Source organism: Gopherus evgoodei, chromosome 2 (assembly GCF_007399415.2).
Source record: "Gopherus evgoodei ecotype Sinaloan lineage chromosome 2, rGopEvg1_v1.p, whole genome shotgun sequence".
NCBI lineage: Eukaryota > Metazoa > Chordata > Testudines > Testudinidae > Gopherus > Gopherus evgoodei.
Genome location: NC_044323.1, coordinates 234360920 through 234376914, shown reverse-complemented (window position 1 = coordinate 234376914; position 15995 = coordinate 234360920). Strand labels below are relative to the sequence as shown.

Here is a 15995-nt window from a genome sequence, read left to right as displayed (position 1 = left end):
TTCTTGGAGAATCTGTTTTATTAAGACAATATTGCAATTCAAATGTCAATTTAAATCAAAATAAGACTTTCCTTGACTCCACTGTTTCTTCAGCCTCTTGCTGTGCTCAACAGTTTTCCCCCGGAAAACCCAGGTCCAGCTGCCTGATGTTTCCTCAAGCGTCTCAAGGTTTCTACTCATGTTTGTCATTGTAGTTCTTCTTCGAGTGCTTGCTCATATCCATTCCAATTAGGTGTGCGCGCGCCACGTGCACGTTCGTCGGAGACTTTTTACCCTAGCAACACTCGGTGGGCCAGCAGGTCGCCCCCTGGAGTGGCGCCGGTATGGCGCTTGATATATACCCCTGCTGGCCCGCCCGCTCCTCAGTTCCTTCTTACCGCCCGTGTTGGTCGTTGGAACTGTGGAGCACGGCTAGCCGTTCTCCACCTCCCTAGCGTTTCACTCTTCTGCAGTTAGTGTATATAGTTCTGTTATTATAGTAATAGTTGCAGTTATAAAGTTAGTTAAGTGCAGTTGTAGATAGTTATACAGAGGATCGGGGGTTCGCCCCTTTTCCTCCCCGCGGTGCCGGGGCCCATGCCCGGTTCACCCGGCTTTAAGCCTTGTGCGGCCTGTCCTCGGCCAATGCCCACAGGAGATCTGCACGACTCCTGCCTGAGGTGCCTAGACGAGTCCCACCTTGTGGACAAGTGCCGGATCTGCAAGGCGTTTAAGCCCCGAACGAAGAAGGAGCGGGACAGTCGCCTGAAGCAGATCCTGATGGAGGCAGCGCTGACTCCCCCACCGTCGGCACCGACTCCGGCACCAGGGCCAAGTGTCACTCCGGACCGCCCGGCGCCGGCAAAGGCTTCGACTTCCCGCTCGGCATCAGCCCGGCACCCTAGCTGGCACCGCTCCCTCTCCCCGAGGAGCAAGAAGCACAGGGCTCCTGTGGTGCCTACAACTGCACCGCAGTCTGAGCATGCCTCCAAACCTGGCCGCCCGGCACCGTCATCCGCCACGGCACCGAGCGTCGTCGCACCGTCGACTCCGGCTCCTCAGAGACCGTTGAGTCCGGTGCATCTCAGCTCCCCAGTAAGAACAGCGGTTGAGCTCGTCGCGCCCTCCACGCTGGAGACCTCCGTTGCACGCGACCTCATCGCCATGACAGAGCCTGAGCTGCCCCAGCCCCCGGCACCGCCGGTGCGGGTTCTCCAATCGATGGGCAAGCCCGCCATGGTGCAGCCGCATTCGCCGGGCACTACTGGGCATCGGTCCCGTTCCAGATCGAGGGACCACTCTCAGCGACGCCGCTCGAGATCCAGGCGCCGCTCGCAGTCCCGAGACCGCTACCTGCGGCACCGGTCGTACTCGCGGCACCGTTCAAGATCCCGGTCGTCGTCGTACTGCTCTCGGCACTGGTCTAGATCACGACACCGACGTTCCTACCGCAGCCGATCCCGGCACGGCAGCGTACGGCACCGGTCGACCTCCCGGCACCGAGCTGGTAGCAGGTCCCGGTCCAGATCGAGGTACCACCATGACTCCCGGTACCGCTTGCTGGCACCGCGCAGCGATGTCGGGGTGCGCAGAGGCCTGACGCAGTCATCGACGGCTCCTCCATGGCTTTCAAGGCACTCGTCCGCTTCTTCCCGAATGGACAGCACCTCTTACAGGGGTTCAGATGTGCAGGCCCACCCGGACCAGGGACCACCGCAATGGTCCTTTTGGACGCCCTGGGCATACCACCAGGCCCAGGGCGAACCTTCGGGCCCCGCTCGCTCCGGCCAATCAGAGCATCGGGCACCGGAGGCCACGGTCAGCCGCCTCCCCCCCCCCCCCAAGGTATGGAGGAAGTCCCTGTGGATCCCCTGGCGCAGCAGGATGCTCGGGAAGTGGAGGTCCCTCTGGACGAGGCTTCAGTTCAGGAACCACTCCTCCCTGGGGTGTCTTCTTCCTCGTCCCCAGATGAGGCAGTAGCGGGCACATCTTCATCAGGTCCCCCGCCGATTGATCTCTGGGCACACCAGGACCTTCTGAGCCGAGTTGCCCAGAACATAAACCTTCCTGTCGAGGAAGTCCCGGAAGTGGAGGACCTGGTGGTAAGCATCCTTTCTGCAGAGGCACCGACCAGGGTAGCCCTCCCCTTCATCAAGTCGATCCAGGCGAAGGCGGACACCATCTGGCAGTCTCTGGCCTCCATTCCACCCACTGCCCGCGGAGTGGAAAGGAAATATATGTACACCCTGCTCCTTGGTGGTACAGTCAGTCAATGAGCGGGAACGCCACAGCCAACAAGCTCCTGCACCAAAATCCAGGGAAGCCAGGCGCATGGACTTGCTGGGCCGCAAGGTTTACTCCGCGGGAGGCCTTCAGCTCCGTGTGGCGAACCAGCAAGCCCTCCTGAGTCGTTACAGCCACAACACCTGGGAGGCTGTCGGCAAATTTACGGAGCTGCTTCCCCAGGACTCACGCCAGGAATTTTCATCTCTCCTGGAAGAGGGCAGGAGGGTCGCCAGGACCTCCCTACAAGCGTCCTTAGATGCCACAGATTCGACAGCAAGAACACTGGCATCGGGCGTAGCCATGCGCCGTATATCGTGGTTGCAGTCTTCCGGACTGCCCCCGGAACTACAGTACACTATTCAGGACCTGCCATTCGATGGACAGGGCCTTTTCTCTGAGAAGACAGATCCCAGGCTACAGAACCTGAAGGATAACCGAGTCATCATGCGGTCACTGGGAATGCACACGCCCCAGACTCAGAGAAGGCCATTCCGCCCCTACCATCAGCGCACTTACCCCCCGCCTCGCCCCAGACAAGATTTCAACCGGAGGCGAGGTCAGCCGAACCGTAAACGTCAACCAGGTCCTCAAAGGGATAATACTTCCGGGTCCGACAAGCCACCGCAGGGACTCAAGGCGAACTTTTGAAGGTGCGCCCGAGAGCAGCTTACCAATCTCTTCCCTGGATCCACTTCATTTCCTCAACCGCCTCCGCCCCTTCCTGCCGTCATGGTCCCAGCTAACCTCGGATCGTTGGGTCCTGCGCACAGTGCACTTTGGTTACCATCTTCAGTTTGTTTCTCCACCCCCCTCCCATCCTCCCTCCTCGTCCCTCTTCAGGGACCCCTCTCACGAGCAACTTATCGTCCAGGAGGTTCACAAGCTCCTGCTCATTGGAACTATAGAGGAGGTGCCAAGGGAGCTAAGGGACAAGGGGTTTTATTCCTGGTACTACTTAATCCCCAAGTCAAAAGGGGGCCTTCGACCTGCGAGGCCTGAACAAATTCATCAAAAAGTTCAAGTTCCGCATGGTAACCTTAGGAACCATCATTCCCTCCCTGGATCCCGAAGATTGGTACGCCGCTCTCGACATGAAGGACGCATACTTCCACATTGCGATCTTTTCCCCGCACATGCGGTATCTTCGCTTTGTGGTAAATCAGGACCACTACCAGTTCACAGTCCTCCCCTTTGGGCTCTCCTGAGCCCCCCGGGTGTTCAACAAGTGTATGGCGGCCGTCGCCGCTGCCGCCCTGCGCCGTCGTCCTATCCATGTCTTCCCTTACCTCGACGACTGGCTCATTCGAGGCACGTCGGAGGCGCAGGTGACCGGGCACATCACCATCATCACGGAGCTGTTTGCGAGTCTAGGCTTGACCATCCACCCGGACAAGTCCACTCTGGTGCCTACGCAGAGCATGGAGTTCATCGGGGCAGTGCTGGACTCCAACCTCGCGACGGCCAGCCTCCCCCGGCACCGATTCCAAGCCATAGTGTCCATGGTCACAAGCCTACAGGCCTTCCTGACCACGTCTCCTCAAACGTGCCTTGCTCTCCTGGGACACATGGCTCCATGCACCTTCGTCACCAAGCATGCAAGACTCTGCATGCACCCGCTGCAGACCTGGCTCGCGTCGGTCTATCGACCGGGCAGGGACGCCCTAGACATAATCGTAACGATTCCACCGAATGTTCTCGGTTCCCTAGGTTGGTGGACAACGCCCTCCCAAGTGTGTGCGGGCCTGCCATTTCACGCCCCTCAGCCCTCAGTGTCCTTGACGACGGACGCGTCATCGCTGGGCTGGGGTGCACACCTGGGGACCCTGCATACACAGGGTCTATGGTCACAGAGAGAGTTGACTCTTCACATCAATGTGCGGGAGCTGCGGGCAGTTCGCCTAGCATACCAGACATTCCAACGCCATTTGCACGGCCGTTGTTGCGGTATTCACGGACAACACAACGGCCATGTATTACAACAACAAGCAGGGCGGGACCCGGTTCTCCCCGCTGTGTCAGGAAGCAATACGTCTGTGGGACTTTTGCATAGCCCACTCTATTCATCTAGTGGCCTCCTTTCTCCCGGGAGTGCGAAACATCCTTGCGGATCACCTGAGCAGATCCTTTCTGTCCCACGAATGGACCGTCCGTCCGGACGTCCTCTGTGTCATTTTCCGGAGGTGGGGGTTTCCCCAGATAGATCTGTTCGCCTCCAGATCGAACAGGAAATGCCAGGTGTTTTGCTCTCTACAGGGTTGCTCCCCGGGCTCCCTGTCGGACGCGTTCCTCATTCCGTGGACGGGATGTCTTTGCTACGCCTTTCCACCCTTCCCTCTCGTCCACCGAGTCCTGATCAAGGTCCGGAGAGACAAGGCCCACCTCATCCTGATCGCTCCGGCTTGGCCGCGGCAGCCTTGGTACACCATGTTGCTCGATCTGTCCCTGGTGAATCCAGTTGCCCTACCTCTTTGGCCAGATCTGATCACACAGGACTTCGGCAGGATGCGCCATCCGGATCTACAGTCCCTCCATCTGTCTGCATGGCTCCTGGCTGGTTAAGCCAGTCCGAGTTGCGCTGTTCTGATGCAGTACAACAAGTGTTGTTGGGCAGCAGGAAGCCTTCCACGCGTTCAACCTACCTAGCGAAACGGAAACGCTTCTGCTGCTGGTGCAACCAGCACGGCCACGACCCACTCTCCGCGCTAGTCCCCACCATTTTGGACTACGTGTGGTCTCTCAAGCATCAGGGCTTGGCGATTTCCTCTCTGCGTGTCCATCTCGCGGCTATATCCACTTTCCATCCAGGCGAGGCTGGCAAGTCCGTGTTTTCCCACCCTATGGTGTCAAGATTCATCAAGGGCCTGGAGCGGCTATATCCTCAGGTCAAACGGCCTACCCCTACTTGGGACCTGAACCTTGTCTTGACCAGGCTCATGGCGCCCCCCTTTGAACCCTTAGCCACATGCTCGTTGCTGTACCTGTCCTGGAAGGTGGCCTTCCTAGTCGCTATCACATCGGCCCGGTGAGTCTCGGAGCTTCGGGCTCTGACCGTGGACCCTCTGTATACAGTGTTCCATAAGGACAAGGTACAGCTGTGACCGCACCCGGCGTTCCTCCCTAAGGTCGTCTCCGCCTTCCATATTAACCAAGACGTCTTCCTGCCAGTCTTTTATCCAAGGCCGCATTCATCCCGAAGAGAGCAACAGCTCCATTCCTTGGATGTCCGAAGGGCTCTCGCGTTCTATACTGAGAGAACTAAACCCTTCTGACGCTCACCACAATTGTTTGTGGCAGTAGCGGAACGCATGAGAGGCATGGCAATCTCCTCCCAGCGTATCGTATCCTGGGTCACGTCCTGCATCAGGGCATGTTACGACTTGGCCCACGTGCCAACGGGGGTCCTTACCGCCCATTCTACCAGGGCTCAGGCTTCGTCAGCCGCGTTTTTGGCTCATGTCCCCATATAGGAAATCTGCCGTGCGGCCACCTGGTCTTCTGTGCACACCTTCGCATCACACTATGTACTGGTCCAGCAAGCTAGAGACGATGCCGCTTTCGGTGCAGTGGTTTTACAGTCTGCAACGTCTCGCTCCGACCCCACCGCCTAGGTAAGGCTTGGGAATCACCTAATTGGAATGGATATGAGCAAGCACTCGAAGAAGAAAAGACGGTTACTCACCTTTGTAACTGTTGTTCTTCGAGATGTGTTGCTCATATCCATTCCACACCCGCCCTCCTTCCCCTCTGTCAGAGTAGTTGGCAAGAAGGAACTGAGGAGCGGGCTGGCCAGCAGGGGTATATATCAGGCACCATACCGGCGCCACTCCAGGGGGCGACCTGCTGGCCCACCGAGTGTTGCTAGGGTAAAAAGTCTCTGACGAACGTGCACGCAGCGCGCGCACACCTAATTGGAATGGATATGAGCAACACATCTCGAAGAACAACAGTTACAAAGGTGAGTAACCGTCTTTTATCTCCACCCGGGCCTTTTCATTTAGCTGGTGAAGAGACCCTTTGACCTTGCATCTGCTCAGGACTTTTTTCTTCCTCTCAAGGATGGAGCAGGATCCTTCTGATAGAAAGTTGTGTCCTTGGGCTACTATCAGGTGATCCTGGTCACGTGACCAACTGCTGGCCCCAGCCCAGTTCCATCATCTTTGGCTAGATACTTTGGCACAGGCAAGGCTGAGCCCAACTTTTTAAAAAGTTCAGGCCATTCTGTGACACTAATTGTAATGAAATGATTCACAAACAGGACTCAATTATACCGTTTAGGTGGCTGGGAAAGGGAAAAAGTATTACTGTCACAGTGTGCATATCAAGAGACTTTGTCCCTCCTGGATGTGCAGCAGGGCTTTCGTAACTTTGTAACTGTTGTTCTTCGAGATGTGTTGCTCATATCCATTCCAATTAAAAAAACCCTGTTCTCCTGACAGTGTGTCCTGAGACACGTAGCCTTGAATATGAATCTTCAGGTGGAAGAGGATCCGGTGGTGGATATCCTGTCAGCTGACACCCTCACAAGAGTGGCCTTGCCGTTTATCTGTACGATACAAGCAAACGCTGATACCGTCTGGCAATCTCCAGCATCTATTACGCCCACGGCCAGGGGAGTTAAGCAGAAGTACATGGTACTCTCTAAGGGGTATGAGTACCTATACGTGCACCCTGCTCCCTTGTCGTGCAATCAGTCAATGAAAGGGAACGCCATGGCCAGCAAGCTCCTGCTCCAAAATCAAAGGAGGCTAGGCGCATGGACTTATTGGGCAGCAAGGTATACTCTACTGGGGGCCGCCAACTCAGGGTGGCAAACCAGCAAGCCCTGCTCAGCTGATACAATTATAACACCTGGACGGCGGTTGAGAAATTCAAAGAGTTCATTCCCCAAGACTCCCGCCCAGAGTTTGCTGCCCTTTTGGAGGAAGGGAAGAAGGTAGAACTTCTCTCCAGGCCTCCCTGGACGCAGCTGACTCCACAGCCAGGACCCTGGCTTCAGGTGTCGTCATGAGGTGAATATCATGGCTTCAGATGTCAGGCCTTCCACCTGAGTTACAAACCACCATACAGGACCTGCCCTTTGACGGTCACGGCCTATTCTCTGAAAAGACTGACCCCAGGCTGCAGAGCCTTAAGGACAACAGGGTCATCCTGCACTCCCTTGGGATGCACACCCCGGTGACTCAGTGCAGGTCCTTCCGTCCCCAGCCTCACCACCCTTATCCTCCACCTAGACCAAGACAGAACTTCAGCAGAGGGTGCGGCCGAGGCAATCTTACACGGCGGTCTGGACCCCAAGGGGACCAGAATCAGGATCCCTCCAAACCGCCTACGGGGCCAAAGCCAAACTTTTGAAGGTGCGCCCGAGGATGGCGGAGCAGTTACTTTCCAGGATCCTTTCCTTCCTTTCTCCAACTGCCTCTCCTTTTTTCTCCCTGCATGGGAACTTCAGATCGTTGGGTCCTATGCACGGTGGAACTTGGGTACCACCTCCAGTTTATTCCCCCCTCCCCCTCCACCCTCGTCCCTCTTCAGGGACGCCTCTCACAAGCAATTCTTCTTACAAGAGGTGCGGACGCTCCTTGCCATGAAGCCATAGAGGAAGTACCAGAAGACGAAAGGGGGAAGGGGTTCTACTCCCGCTATTTCCTAATCCTTAAGGCGAAAGGAGGTCTCAGACCTATCCTAGACCTGCGAGAACTCAACAAATTCATGATAAAGTTGAAGTTCCGCATGATATCCCTGGGGACCATCATCCCATCCTTGGATCCCGGAGACTGGTATGCCGCCCTCAACATGAAGGATGCGTATTTTCACATCGCTATTTATCCTCCACACAGGTGATACCTCCACTTTGTAGCCAACTGTCAGCATTTCCAGTTTACGATCCTACCATTTGGCCTCTCTGCAGCACCGAGAGTATTCACAAAGTGCATGGCTGTAGTCGCCGCCTCCCTCTGTCGCCGCTGGATACACATCTTTCCATATCTGGACGATTAGCTAATCCAAGGGACCTCCGAGACACAAGTCACCTATTATGTAGTCATTGTTAAGGATCTATTCATACATCTAGGCCTGATGATCAATACAGAGAAATCCACTTTGGTTCCCACACAGAGGATAGACTTCATTGGGGCCATCCTGGACTCCAGTCTCGCCAGAGCCTGCTTACCACCGACTCGGTTTCAGGCGATGGTAACAATTATTCAAAGCCTACAGAACTTCCCAATGACTTTGGCTCGCACTTGTCTCGGTCTCTTGGGTCACATGGCTGCCTGCATGTTCGTGACCAAACATGCCAGGCTACGCCTCCGTCCCCTCCAATCTTGGCTCAACTCGGTATACCACCCGAGCAGAGACGCCATAGACATGATAGTCACCATTCCCCTGAGCATCCTAGGCTCCCTCGACTGGTGTGTACAGGGATTCCATTCCATTCTCCCCAGACTTCTATGTCCCTGACGACGGACGCGTCATCTCTCGGCTGGGGTGCTCACCTCTGACATCTTCGCACTCAAGGTCTTTGGTCATCTCAGGAGCTGGCGTTGCACATCAATGTCCAAGAGCTGAGAGCAGTCCGCCTTGTGTGCCAGACATTTCAACAGCAGTTACAATGCCATTGTGTGTCAATGTTTACAGACAACACAACGGCCATGTATTACATAAACAAGCAGGGAGGGGCACAGTCCTCCCCCCTTTGTCAGGAGGCCATCCAACTCTGGGTCTTTTGTATAGCCCACTCAATAGACCTGGTAGCGTCCTTTCTCCCAGGGGTTCGGAACGCTCTGGCGGATTGACTCAGTGTGGCTGATTCGTCTGGAGCTTATTTATTCTGTTTTCCGGAAGTGAGGATTTCCCCGCATAGACCTCTTCGCTTCCTGCAAGAACAGGAAATGCCAGATGTTCTGCTCCTTCCAGGGCCTCTCCCAGGGCTCGATCTTGGACGCTTTCCTGGTGCCATGGATGAGCCAACTGCTTTACGCCTTTCCACCGTTCCCGCTGGTTCACAGGGTCCTGATAAAGCTCCTCAGGGACGGAGCTTGCTTGATCATGATCACTCCAGCGTGTCCCAGGCAGCACTGGTACACCATGTTGCTCAACCTCTCAATAGACAACCCAATTATCCTACCTCTTCATCCAGACCTCATAACTCAGGACCACGGCAGACTTCACCACCCAGACCTGCAGTCCCTTCACCTCACGGCATGGCTGCTGTGTGGTTAAGCCAGTCAGAGTTACGTTGCTCTGCCTCAGTACAACAAGTACTCCTGGGTAGCAGGAAACCTTCCTTTCGGTCAACGTATCTGGCCAAGTGGAAGCGTTTCTCCTGCTGGTGTGAAACACAGAATGTCACTCCCACTGAGGTCTCGATCCCCACCATCTTGGACGACTACTGGTCTCTCAAACAGCAGGGCCTAGCGGTATCATCATTGAGGGTACACTTGGCTGCCATCTCTACCTTCCACCCAGGGGAGAGTAGCCGCTCCATGTTCTCACACCCTATGATTTCTAGGTTCCTCAAGGGCTTGGAGTGCCTATACCCCCAAGTGCAACGCCCCACCCCAACCTGGGACCTCAAACTGGTTCTAACCAGACTCATGTCTGCCCCATTCGAGCCGTTAGCAACCTGCTCACTACTATATCTGTCCTGGAAGACATTTTTCCTCATAGCCATTACATTGGCCAGACGAGTCTCCGAGCTTCAGGCTCTCATGGTGGACCCACCGTATACTGTGTTTCACAAGGACAAGGTGCAGTTGCGACCACACCCTTCGTTCCTTCCTAAAGTGGTTTCGGCCTTTCATGTCAACCAGGATATCTTCCTTCTGGTCTTCTTCCTGAAGCCACACTCATCACGACGGGAGCAACAATTGCACTCCCTGGACATCCATAGAGCGCTCGCATTTTATATTGTGCGGACAAAACCCTTTCGTAAAACGCCTCAACTTTTCGTTGCGGTGGCAGACTGAATGAAGGGCCTACCTGTCTCCTCCCAGAGAATCTCATCTTGGGTGATGGCGTGCATCCATACTTGTTACGACTTGGCTCATGTCCCCTCGAGCCACCTCACCGCACATTCTACCAGGGTTCAGGCTTCATCTGCCGCCTTTCTGGCTCATGTACCCATCCAAGAGATATATCGCGCAGCTACCTGGTGCTCACTCCACACTTTTGCCTCTCATTTATGTTCTGGTTCAACAGTCCAGAGATGACGCAGCCTTTGGCTCAGCAGTTTTACATTCTGCAAATCTCACTCCGACCCCACCGCCTAGGTAAGGCGTGGGAATCACCTAATTAGAATCGATATGAGCAAGCACTTGAAGAGGAAAAGACGGTTACTCACGTTTGTAACTGTTGTTCTTCGAGATGTGTTGCTCATATCCATTCCAAACCCGCCCTCCTTCCCCTCTGTCGGAGAAGCTGGCAAGAAGGAACTGAAGGGCCGTTGGGTCGGCAGGGCTATATATTCGGCGCCACTCTAGGGGGCGACCCAGCCGACCCACCGAGTGTTGCTCGGGTAAAAATCTTCTGACAAACATGCACGCAGCGTGTGCACACCTAATTGGAATGGATATGAGCAACACATCTCAAAGAACAGCAGTTACAAATGTAAGGAGGTAAGACTTAAACAGAATTACTGCCCAACACTTCTGTGGTTAAGGGTGTTTGATGCTTCATTAAAGAAATATATCAGTCAGTGAGACAATATCTAATTGATTTTTAAAACATGATGGACGAAAGGAGGGTAGTTTGACAAACTTACCTGTCACCTTCCTATCCATGGAAAGATATAAAACACAAGGAAGAGTTATTTCATTAGTGAATTCCAGAAGTAATGCCCTGGTGAGAAACCTAGGTGCATCACTAACCTACAAGTCCTGGGACTTTCCTGGACCGTGCTTTGGGCTCCATCAGACTCAGGCTAGTAGATACTTGAAAAATTAAAAGTTTAACTATGTTGACTACTATCAAAAAGAATCTTTATTTCTTCCTCCCCCTCTTCCAAACCCCGATTGCTACACTGGTAGGGGCAGGGATATGTCTACTCCCCAGAGCTACTTGGCTGCTGGAGGAGGAGGAAGGTCTATTCTCTTCTCCAAACCAATAAATACAGTGCCTGATCACAGCTGTTGCTAATAGTTTTCACAAATAGCAGTGTAAGGCTAATGCAGTACAATCTACTGTTTGGAAGCTGTGAACAGTAAAGGCATGAGAACTGCTTGTCTGCTTATTCAGAAGAACAATGCATTTGTTTGCATTTTATTCACATTTTTGTAATAGTAGGGCTATAAATTTTATTTTTCAAAAGAGCATAAACCACCATTCTTACCAGAATTTAGGCCCCTGCACTTTCAAAGCCTGCTAAACAAACAGTGGGGCCGCTGGACAAATGAGTTATTAAAGGAGCACTCAAGAATGTCAAGGCCATTGCGGAGAAATTAAATGAATTCTTTGTATCAGTCTTCATGGTTGAGGATGTGAGGGAGATTCCCAGACCTGTGCCATTCCTTTTAGTTGACAAATCTGAGAAACTGTCCCAGCTTGATGTGTCATTAGAGGAGGTTTTGGAACAAATTGATAAACTAAACAGTAATAAGTCACCAGGACCAGATGGTATTCACCCAAAAGTTCTGAAGGAACTCAAATGTGAAATTGCAGAACTACTAACTGTAGTCTGTAACCTATCATTTAAATCAGCTTCTCAGCCAAATGACTGGAAGATAGCTAATGGTGATGCCAATTTTTAAAAAGGGCTCCAGAGTTGTTCCCGGCAATTACACTGCTCTACAGCCAAAATGCTTCTGAAATAAATGTAGTCCAACTTTACTAATTCTGGGTCACTGAGAACGAAATGATGCTTAAAATTGTTGATTGGCTCTAGTTTTCAAGATATGCTGTTGGGTCAGTATATACGATCCTTGACTTGGGAATGGCGGAGGATAAGTGAGTTATAAAGGGAAGGGATCTCAATTTAAACCAGAAATGACTAAAATAAGTCTTTGACTGGATCTATGAATAAATCTATGACTGGGTTTGGACAGTACCTGCTTTTTAGGTAAAACAATGAGTGATGCAATCTGAAGCTGGTATTGCGTCATACATGATATGAATTGCATCATGTTATTCCTAGAAGTCATGGATGATGCAATCATAACGAAGCTTACATCACTCTGCTGAACAAATTGCCCTATATCAGCTCTAGAAATCATACAGTGTCCTGCTCTCTTATTTGTCAGTGTTTGATTTTGCAAAGGGACACATTTCTGTTTAGCCAAAGTGAGCAGAGATGCCTCGTACTTGTGTGAACAGTGCAGATAACTTCTGCTATATTTGTGGTGAAGTGACTTTTGCATCACAAAAGCGCAGTATAACCACTATGGTTGAGAGAGCCTATAACCTTTCTTTTGGCTGCAAAATTGGAGATCAGGACAAGAGGTGGGCCCCACACATATGCTGCAACACTTGTGCAACAAATCTTGGCCAGTGGTTGAACAGGAAAAGGAAATCTATGCCTTTTGCAGTGCCAATGATTTGGAGAGAGCCAACAGATCATACCATCAATTGTTACTTCTGCATGGTGCCTCCAGTTGGGAAAGGGGTGTCAAAGAAGAAAAAGTGGACTGTGCATTATCCAAACATTCCATCAGCTATACGCCCAGTACCCCACGGAGAAGGACTGCCGGTTCCTGATGCACCAGAATCATTCTCACTTGAGTCAGACGAGGAAGAGGATGAAACTTCTGGTCCTGAACCATCAATGTCACAGGACCCACATTTTCTCCCATCCTCCTCCTCTGAACCACACCTCATAACACAAGGTGAACTGAATGACTTTGTCAGGGATTTGGAAGTACCGAAGAGTAAAGCAGAGCTGCTGGGCTTCAGACAACAGCAGTGGAATCTCCTGGCAGGCTGTCAGGGCAAATGGAGCCCATCAATGCTTGCAGACTATTGCTGGATAGTGACAAGAGATGCTCCATTTAATGAATCCAAGAGACAAGCCAAGAAGCGCCGAGTAGACACTGAATAGGACTAAACTATGTACATAATAGTTTTTTGCCTTTTGTTTCATAATAAATTTTATTTATATAACCCTTTTGCTGATTTTTAAAGTGTTACATAAACAGAACAGGTGAAATATTATCATGTAAAGCAACCATAAACACATGAAAAGACCTAGGTTTACAATTTATGATTAAAACTCTACTATCTACACAATATACGTAGACATACAATGTAAAAACTTAAATTTCTTAGAAACAGTAGCCAATCAGTTGTTTTAATTGTCATATTTGAATTCAGCACATCAAAATACATAATAAATATCACATTTTATCTCTGAAGCAGACGACTTCTCAAAAATTGTAGACCAGTGTTATTAGACCTTTGGTCTTCCTATATTTGCAATAAATAAGACTTTTAGTTAGAAGAGAGAGAATTTTTTACCTTTTCCAATGTAACAGATTATTCCTTTGATTATTTTTTTTAAGGTTCCTATTGTGGTAGTTAAGTACAGATTTACACATACACCATCCACACATAGTAAGAACTGCTGTTACTGCCTCCATAAATGTTGGTTTGCTATATGTTTGCATAGTTCCAACAATGTTGGCGTTGGAGCAGGTAAGAAGACAAAGACCCTGCTTGAAGAGTTTTTCTCATTGGATTGTAATGTACAAATGTTGGGTGGGATGTAGAGGAAAGCATTGATTGAATGGCACAACTAATGCATGGGTCTTGCTTTAGGACTGTCTTCAGTTTACATAGTTAAGATATTTATAGGGTGAGGAGCTAGTGTTTTATATTCCTTTTGGCAGAAGTACTTCTAAAGGAATGACTTGGAGGAGAGGGTATTGCCAATCTTAAACATTACAAGTGACTTAAAAACAAATCTTGAGTATTTCAAGTGTTTTGCATGCTTTCTGGTATTTTTATACTTCCAGGGGAAGAATTGCCTACCTCCAGTTTGTGTAATCTGTCAAAATTGAACCTTAAATGTGTGGGTGTGTAGGTGTAGGCCTCACTGTTCTAAGTTAGGAGGAAACTTATCTTACTGCCTCCAGTCCCCTAGGGTATGGGGAGCTGCCATCCTGTTCCTTTTTTACACCTCCCTAAGAATATAAACTAGCAGTATTGGCAGCCTCAAGAGATCAAAAATTGTGAGTCAGAGCCCCTCAAGAGAGCAAAACACTGTAAGTCAAACCTTCAAAAATTGAGATTGGCCCCAAAAATCATGAGTTGTTTAAAAACGTGATTTAATTTTTTATTTTTTTGTCTGTCTTTTGACTTTTTAACTCCCCTTCATTCCTTTGGCAATGTGTATATGATCATTTAGGGTTGACTTTTCATCCTGATATTAATAGCTCTCCCTGGCTATTCAGATGGAGACTCCACTTACCCTCTTCTCTCTGCTGAGATAAGGGAACTCCCATATATTTCCTTTTACTATTTTGACTCAGCAGCTATACTTCCAGAACAGTGGGAGGCAGATTTCTTCTCTGCCTGGGGCACAGCAGTACCAGTTCCCAGTTTTCCCCCTTCCTTGCCTCCTGCTTCCCTAGTACCCTCCCTCTCTCTGATAAAGGGCCATACACAAAGTCAGGTCAGGTCTATATCCTCAGCCCCATGCCTCTGTCTTTTGTGTCTCAGTTTCCTAACCCATTTCCTAGCACTGTGCTACCTTAATTGTGCTGCTTGTCATCTCATCTCAGTCATTTCTACATCTTATGGTTGCTGCCGGCCCTAACATGGTAAGGAGACGTCATGTTCCCTGAGGACAGTCAGCCTCACTCTCATCTGCAAAAGTGAAAGGGAGGGAGCAGCCTGAGGCTTCAGTTTCATTGACAGTAAAGGAAGATTGTAAGCATTATGGACAAGGGAAACCATATTCTATTCTATTCTATTGTTAGTATCAGTCTGCATCTGACAGATAGGTACTGCATACAGCAGGGATTGGCAACCTTTGGCATGCAGTCCATCAGGGAAATCCGCTGGTGGGCTGGGACAGTTTGTTTACCTGCAGTATCTTCAGGTTCAGCCGATCGCAGCTCCCAGTGGCTGCTGTTCGCTGTTCCTGGCCATGCAGGCTGTGGGAAGCGGTGGCCAGCACATCCCTCGGCCCGCGCTGCTTCCTGCTTTCCCCAACTCTGCTCCGCCCTGCATGTGACAGTGGCTCTGCACGCAGCCATGGCCTTGGCTGCTAGCTTGGATGCGACTCTGCTCGTGATTCCAGCAGTGGCTCATAGGGGGGAGGCGCAAATGGGACAAGGGGGCGTGATGTGAAAAGTTTGGGGACCACTGTCATAAACCCCGTGCTAGCAGTTCTCCTCTCCTGGCTTCTCTGTTATTAGTTCTCTCCTTCTCTTGGCTCTTCTCTGCTCTTGCCAGGATAAAATTAGGATGCACTGTTGACAGATACACTGTCAAAAACTGAATATTTTTTTTAATTAGTCAATTTTAAAAGATTAAGTTGACCATGGCTCTTCACAAGAGATGCAACTTAAGGGTCAGACTAATTATCATCTGTAAAATAGATTGTTTGTCTTTATTTCTTGCAGAGACGTGGAGCAATTTCCTATGACAGCTCTGATCAAACTGCATTGTACATTCGTATGCTAGGTAAGCATGGCAACTTCTGTATTGCAGCACTGATCTATATTTGTGACTATTTGCTTTACAATGGTTGTGGTGAACTGTAACATAATTTATAAATACAGTATTTAAAAACTTTT

General features: G+C 50.8%; 1 protein-coding gene across 7 annotated transcripts in view; it reads left to right on the top strand.

Moving 5' to 3' along the window:
* PDE7A (phosphodiesterase 7A) overlaps nucleotides 1-15995 on the top strand; it is a 163624-nt gene that overhangs the window by 72810 nt on the left and 74819 nt on the right. For all 7 annotated transcript variants that reach the window (XM_030553196.1, XM_030553194.1, XM_030553193.1 and 4 more), the window contains exon 2: nucleotides 15822-15882. In XM_030553196.1, the coding sequence (XP_030409056.1) occupies nucleotides 15822-15882 (61 nt within the window). The remainder of the gene's footprint in view (nucleotides 1-15821; nucleotides 15883-15995) is intronic.